A 7130-nucleotide genomic window follows, 5' to 3' on the forward strand; every position below is an offset into this window, starting at 1 on the left:
TAGCCGTTGTTGAGATCGGAAAATCTCGATATTGCCATTTGGCCATTTTCGCGTATATAAGGCACGGTACCTCGCGCAACGCGCGCGCACTTCGTTTGCGCATATACTTGGCGCGAGGCACTACCGTGCCTCTTGATCTAAATTTCTTCGAGTAAAATCTCACTCCACACACACAAACGAACAGATACTTATCCTATACAATTCTTATATACTATAAAATTTTATATATATAAAATACACAATTCTAGATATATAAAATTACACAATTGTATGTATACAATTACACAATTTTTAATATATAAAATTCTACATATATTAAATTACAAAACAAGAATAAATGAAAAATGTTATATTATAGATTTATTTGTTTTAACTTTCTAGAATCTACGATATGTAACTTTTTTCATTTATTTTTGGTTTTTGTTTAATTTGATATATATATGATAGTTTTATAAAAATTTATTTTAATTTTGTATAGAGCCTATAATTTTTTATTATTTTGTTATTAAAGACGCAATAATTTCTTTGTTTTTAGCGTATCATAAGATATCGACAATGAAACATCGACCATGGTCGGAGTGTCTTGTCTTCTTAAAATTGAGTAATTCGGAACATTCGTGTATGTTTGACCTTTTGACCGGCGGAGGATTATAATGTTGGAGCCGGTTCTGGGATCGTCACCAACCTGGTGGTTGGCGCTGTACGCCAATGTTTTGCTACTGCTGTCGCCCTTGGTGCTGCTGATGCTCGTGTTTCTCCCGGATTTTCCGATTTTGCTGCTGCGGAGAATCTGCTACATACCGATCGAATCGATCTGACCCAGATCGAACACCGATTCTCATTGAATGCTAGATGATCATAAAACGATCGATGTAACATTTATAAGCATCCAATTATGTTAATAATAACGTAATTTACAATGTAACGTAGTAACAATGACAAACATGAAATGGTTTTACTAATATACATATTATTTTAATTATTGCGCAAAGATTTACGTAGTTCGATTAGAAAAATAATAATTGACATGCTTTTGCAGCCAGTTTATCGTTCGTCTTGTACGCACTTGTGTAACAACGATGACGAAAGCGTAACAGATGTTAGCGAGAAATCATAAAATCAATATTGCGACAAAAATATTCGATATAGTACGTTTACAGCATAACGTTATGTAAAAAAAAAATCAATTTTAGTCATCATTTTCCGCGTGTGTTGTTTTCCAAGAACAAACAATGCATGCAGCAACGCCCGTACAATTAGAAGGTAAATTAAGAAACACAATTTTCAAGGTAAACCACCCTCTGTAACAGAGACAAGCTCGATGTATTATTATCGCTTTAGTTATAAAAACTTAAGTGTTACATGTGCATGTACAGCTGTGGAAAGGCGGATGATTAGTATGTGTCACCTTGATCTCTGATTGAATGTTTCGTAAATGGAACATTTCTAACGGATTCATGTGTTAGAAGTGATTAATTGTCTCTACGTGTATATAATAAAATATGAAGCTTTCAGAAGTTGCTTATTCATGTATGCGTGCGAGCGTATGTCCGTTTGTCTGTCTAACGTTCGTAACGTTTGACGTGCAAACATTATGGCGGTAATAACGATTCCCGTAACCGCACAAATTGCACCGCGAAAGTTTACGATTGCAGTATAACTCAGCGTGAGTACAAAAAAGAATTTTATTTAGCTTTTCTACTTCACGTTTTTTCCACGCGCGGCGAAATTAATTCGAACAAATTAAAAAACAAAAACTATTCAATGAAAAGTACTTTATACACGTTAAGATACATGCATCTTGCATTAATTATATATATGCGCGTTTTATTACATGCAACCGTATAATAATGACTATTCGCGAATATTCTGCGAATTGTTCGCACCTGTCCGTTCCAATTTTACAAACAAGCAAGTCGTGACTTTTCCGCGTGGTATTTTAGAAGTCGATTCGTTGCAACCGATGCATCTCCGACGAAGAAACAAACCCGGCAAACGGCTGTTGTCCTTCTACAGTTCCACCAGTGATATAAAAGCTTGTCCGAAGTTGAACATTATAGTTACCGATCGGAGAGTACTTTCGCCGGAGAGTTGTCCGTAGTGGGAGAGGTGGGACTTGTGAACCCTGGAACCCCATGGGCCATATATACTACGGGCCCATGCAGCGCTCTTGCTACTTGTGGTGTCAGCTTCTCGGTGATCCTTGCCGTGCAGGAAACTCGCAACGGAGAAGCTGATAACGCAAAGGTGAGTACAAGAGAGAGAAAGAGAGTGATATTGTTTCGCAGAGAGGATTCCATTTTTGCAGAATCGCGACGGGATTCGACAAAGTGAACGCGAGGCTTTATCAGAAGTAGGAAGTGATACGTGCAAATGAAAGCCGCGAATACTAATAAGGTGACTCATCGCAATGCCATCAATGCACCTCGCGTTCTTGTTCGCCTGCACGCCTTCGCACGCGAAATAAACTTAATTATACTCTCAATCTTCTCTTCTTGCTTTTCTGCTTTCGAACGCCTGTTTTCTGCTATCTCTGTGCAGGACGGTTTAGAACATTTCCAGGTTTTTTTTTTTATCTATTAATTTGAACGTTTTTTTGTTAAATATAATAGAAAATCGAAAAATTTATCATTTTTCCGAAAACATTGTTATTGTAAGTTGCGGTAAAAAGAAAAAACATAAATGCACTAGACCTTTGTTTTAATTTGATGTAACAATCATGTTTGTTAAATTACATGTTTTTGTAACAAAAATTATCGGCATTGATAACAATCTATTGTTGTTTACGACAATTAATCGTAACAAAGCTTGTAAAATTAACGTTTATTTATAGATTGGCTGTGTTTCAGCATACCGGCCTTGTAACGCTCTGTTACTCTGGGAGCTTGAACTTCAAACACGATAGGAATCCGCTATAGACGCGATATAACTCGATCTCGAGGTACACACCTATAAATGCGGCGGGGTAAGCATTCTGTACACGCGTACGGTTTCGGTTCGTTTATATGCGGCGCCGTGTATTTTACACGCTCGCACGCGAGATTACACTCTACCCGTACTCGGTTGCGCCATCGGTGTGTGTCGATTACCTTTTCCAGAAACAATAATGGTGTCGCACATAAAGAAACACACCCATCTTTTCCTCTCGCGCAGTTTCCACGTCTTTAAACCACACGTGTATCTTCCTATTTATTAAACCATCGATTCTCATTTGTGCAATTGACGTTTTTTCTGCCTGTAAACTTTTTTCGCTGAGCGAATTTATTGTCTTGCGTAAAATTTGAATCTGCAAACCAGGGTCCGCGCAAAATCTATCGTTTATAACTCACGAGAAAAGGAAAAAGGAATCCCGAACCCGCCCATTTTTTTTTTCAAAATGTTTCGATCGATCTGTAAAGTAGAAGGTTTAAAAGATACTACATGAATTTTTTCAGAATTTTTTCACGACTTTAAACATATAGAAAAATACAGTGGAACATAAGCGACCCTGGTTTCGCAGATAGAAGGTGTCAAAAAAAACCTTTGCAGACTAAGAAATAAAATGATATTTCAGAAAAGAAGTGTTTGTACTGTAATAATATTTCACAAAAGAAGTTTATACTGTAAAATAAATAAAAACAAAAAACAAAAAATAAAACATTCTTTTAGATGAAGCTACTGATCGTGTGCGCGTTGATAGCCGTCGCTGCCGCCGCGCCGGGTCTTCTCAGGGTACCGAGGGTTTATAACGCAGTGATCACAAGCAATCAGAATCTGTCGCCGTCGCGAGCGATCCCGGTGATACAACCGATAATTCACCGAACCGCCTACGCGCCGGGGATCTATTACACACAGATAACGCCTCACTCCGTCGTGTCGGAAGTGGTGCATTATCCCCCGTTATCTGGAGGTGAGGTTCTCCGGAACGATCAAACGCAGGCTTCCTCGTCGCGTCTGGTCGAATCGACGAGTTTCGGTATTGCAAAAGAACGCGCAACCACAGAACGCAACAAGAACGACGAGTCGAAGAGCGACAACACGACGAACAACTCCCCGAAGAAACCGGAACCGCTGAGCTTCTATCCGAACTATCGTTCTCGATACTACGTGCCGTACGTCTACACTTACAACAGCTTCAATCCGCATTACGTGCCCGGCACCTATTATGTCGATTACAAGCTTTTCAGCACCGTGGAACCGATTCCGGCGACCAACCCGAAGAAGAAAACCAGCATTTTGTTACCGAGTTTTCACGACGAGGAGAGAATGAAAAAAAACAACAATAAACAGACGGTACCCGACGTACCGCCGCCGCCTCTTCCGACCTCCGTGCCAAAAAAATCTTGAGGAAATAACAGGAACTAAATTACACGACGAATGACAAGAAAAAAAAAAAAGAAATCCACAACGATGCCAAAAGTAGGTTTCTTACACTTAAAAAAAAAACAATAGGTTTATACGTGATAAACGATTTATACATTTCTTGTTACGTGTTCATAGATAATAATAACATTCATTAGCTTATGGGTATTATTCTTATATGCAAATATAATTGGCATTTTTTTAATTATCATTGTAGTTCGTCTAATTGTTCCAATTGGTACGACAATGTCTCTGATTGAATTACAAATATCGTTTGTATGTTAGTGTCTATATATTGTATAATGTTATACTAGAGGACATATATATTCAGAGATTATTTTTTTATGAAACTATTTTTTTTTTATAGTGTTCTCTTCGTGACCTTTGTGTGATGTACTTTACGTATAGTTATTATTTTTATGTTTGTACTTCCGAATTACATATTCGCTTATTTTCGTCGCAGTTTAAAGAAATTCGAATCGTCATTGTATAACACGTTATTAATATGTACGTATATATATATGTGTGTGTGTGTGTGTGTGTTTACGAAATATAAATTTTCTATCAAAAATGTTTTTGTAGTCACATATATGTAAAAAAATAAATTTTTACAAAAAACAAATCGGTTTGTTCGATCGAACGATTGTCGCGCCTCGTGTGACTAGTCTACGTTACTACAGTTCTGATCAATTTTCTGAACACCCCAAATTTTTATTATGTAATAAAATCCCTCGTTTTCGTAACCTCGCAACAATAGTTTTGCACATTCTTTGCCACGTCCACCAGAATTTAATGTAACGTTCGCTCTGGTTTGGTTAAATCGGATCACCTCCACGCAAGTGATACAAAGCGGACTTTCGAGTATCACCTCAAACTCGGTGTCGACAGTGGATGGGCCCGTTATGCTTAAGAGCAAGTTATGTTGATACACGATCTTTCCTTCGCACGTTCCCCATATAACGTGATCGGTGCTCTGAAAAACAATTTTATTTTATTTTATTTTTTTTTGTAACAATAATTCAAAACGATCTCGATTACGAACACCACGTGGTTACACGTATCGTTATAGAATCGTTATAACTTACGTTATCGTCAGTGCGGTTTTTCGGCGGCCGCGTTTTCGGCGCAAAAGTGCCAGATATGTTCGGGCAAGGTGTTACGTAATACTCCAACGCGTTTCTTTCGACATTATCGCTGCTTCGCGCTTGCGATAAACTCGGATCGGACTTGAAGCCAAGGTCGGTTTCCGGAATGGAGTTTCGTCGATTGTCCAACTTGTTTGGTATTGTGTTCCGTGATTCATTGCCATTATATATCAGATCGATCTTCATGGACGGATGACGAAAAGTCGCGTCCTTCTCCGCCGCGTTTTTATCGAGATGCCGGAAGCTGAGTTGAGTGGTGTTGCTGCTGGATATCGAGCCGGTTTTGTTGGCGTATCGCGCGTTTATTTCGCGCTGCCGAGCGAAGTATCTTTCCATTACGGCTCTACGCTGCGCGTAATAATCGCTCGCGTTTCTAGCTCGCGACGGATAGTAGTCGATACTTCGTTTCGTTCTGTCGACTTCGCTCGAGGATGTCGAAGGACGCACGATCCTCGTGTAACTTCTGTACAGCGGAACTCTTCCGATCTTGCTTTGGTTTTTCAACGGTTTACTTGTGTCACTGTTCGTCCCCGTGAAATTGGATTTCACGTCGCGTTTGTATCTGTTCGATCCCGTGTTTTTTTTCGACACGAAGTGCTCGTACTTCTTCGGAATCACGATGTAGCGCAACGACTCCTCGTCGGGAAGTAAAGTGTCTTGCAACTTACTAATGTCGAGATCGAGTTTCTCGTCTTCTGTCGTGCAAGAGTCGTCGGTGCAATTGAACGACAAAACGCCGCTCTCGTTGCGTTTATCGGGATGCTCTATCATTTTTATGACCACCGGCGCGATCACGGGTCGCTCCTCGTCGTCGTCGACGATTCTCATCCTCGATCTTCTGAAAAATCTGTCACGTCTGAAACTTTTCACACACCCAAGTGATTCCGACAACGATATGCTCGCGAGAAAAACGAGCATCGCGATCACTCCGATCAACCATGGTGTTTTACGCCCGACAACGATCATTTTCTCACGTCACATCCGTGCACACGCATCCGAGGGAATCGATGTACTGTGGTTGCTTCTACAAACGACTATTTCAATCTTTGACCCCTTTTATCACGGATTTCTCGAGGGGCAAGGAACCTCGGTTTCTTCTTTGTAACAACGATCGCATTATCAGCGCTTTGCTTTTTTTTTTTAAGATGATATCAAATCAGTGTCGGGTTTTACTTTGCAAATAGTTTTTTTCTTGTAAATGAATGATAAAAAAAACAACGTAAACGAGATATACACGTTCGATTCGATTTATTTATAAAAACTTATTTCAATCGTGTTTTGTTTTGTTTTTAATAATCGTTCATGACCTGGGCGGCGATAATGAAATGAAACGTCTGTTGTAGAGAATGTTTCTTATTTCTTACACACATTTTTTACATCAGTACAGATTTTGGTTTTGATCGGTTAAAAAAAAACTTAATTAACACAATGAAATTAATCACGCGCAATATTATATATGAACGCAATAATAATGCGATGCAAATAAAGAAAATGCGCGTAGGGTAACTGTCCCTATTAGTGTGCTGTTAAGCAAGCGTGCTCTCTTTTTTGAATAAATACTCAATTAACTGACTTCAAATGAGCTTACTCAAAATTTATATCGATTCTTTAAACTCTTCTTTTGACAATAAGATTTGTATTAGC

The 7130-nt window shown here is 39.0% G+C and overlaps 2 protein-coding genes and 1 long non-coding RNA gene across 11 annotated transcripts in view; 2 read left to right on the forward strand and 1 right to left on the reverse strand.

Moving 5' to 3' along the window:
* Positions 1-1183, forward strand: part of LOC109857811 — an 8723-nt gene extending 7540 nt beyond the window's left edge. Inside the window, exon 2 of the long non-coding RNA XR_002250547.1 lies at positions 536-1183. This is a non-coding gene — a long non-coding RNA (uncharacterized LOC109857811). The remainder of the gene's footprint in view (positions 1-535) is intronic.
* A 56-nt stretch (positions 1184-1239) lies between these two features.
* LOC109862420 lies at positions 1240-4376 on the forward strand. Of its 9 annotated transcripts, none has more exons than XM_020442649.1 (3): positions 1240-2397; positions 2834-2965; positions 3649-4376. In XM_020442649.1, the coding sequence occupies exon 3, from the start codon at positions 3649-3651 to the stop codon at positions 4324-4326; it is 678 nt and encodes a 225-aa protein (XP_020298238.1). In that variant the 5' UTR covers positions 1240-2397; positions 2834-2965; the 3' UTR covers positions 4327-4376. The 9 variants fall into 9 exon arrangements, with proteins under 9 accessions (XP_020298238.1, XP_020298460.1, XP_020298291.1 ...); XM_020442871.1 differs by having other exon boundaries at positions 2834-2941; XM_020442702.1 differs by having other exon boundaries at positions 2850-2965.
* Positions 3672-6507, reverse strand: LOC109862360. The gene is made up of 2 exons (XM_020442413.1): positions 5427-6507; positions 3672-5314 (listed from the first exon to the last, which is right to left on the reverse strand). The coding sequence occupies exons 1-2, from the start codon at positions 6450-6452 to the stop codon at positions 5003-5005; spliced, it is 1338 nt and encodes a 445-aa protein (XP_020298002.1). The 5' UTR covers positions 6453-6507; the 3' UTR covers positions 3672-5002.
* Positions 6508-7130: the final 623 nt, after the last annotated feature.

The sequence above is a fragment of the Pseudomyrmex gracilis genome, unplaced genomic scaffold (genome assembly GCF_002006095.1).
Source record: "Pseudomyrmex gracilis isolate BER0280 unplaced genomic scaffold, ASM200609v1 scaffold_0, whole genome shotgun sequence".
In the NCBI taxonomy this organism is placed as follows: Eukaryota; Metazoa; Arthropoda; class Insecta; order Hymenoptera; family Formicidae; genus Pseudomyrmex; species Pseudomyrmex gracilis.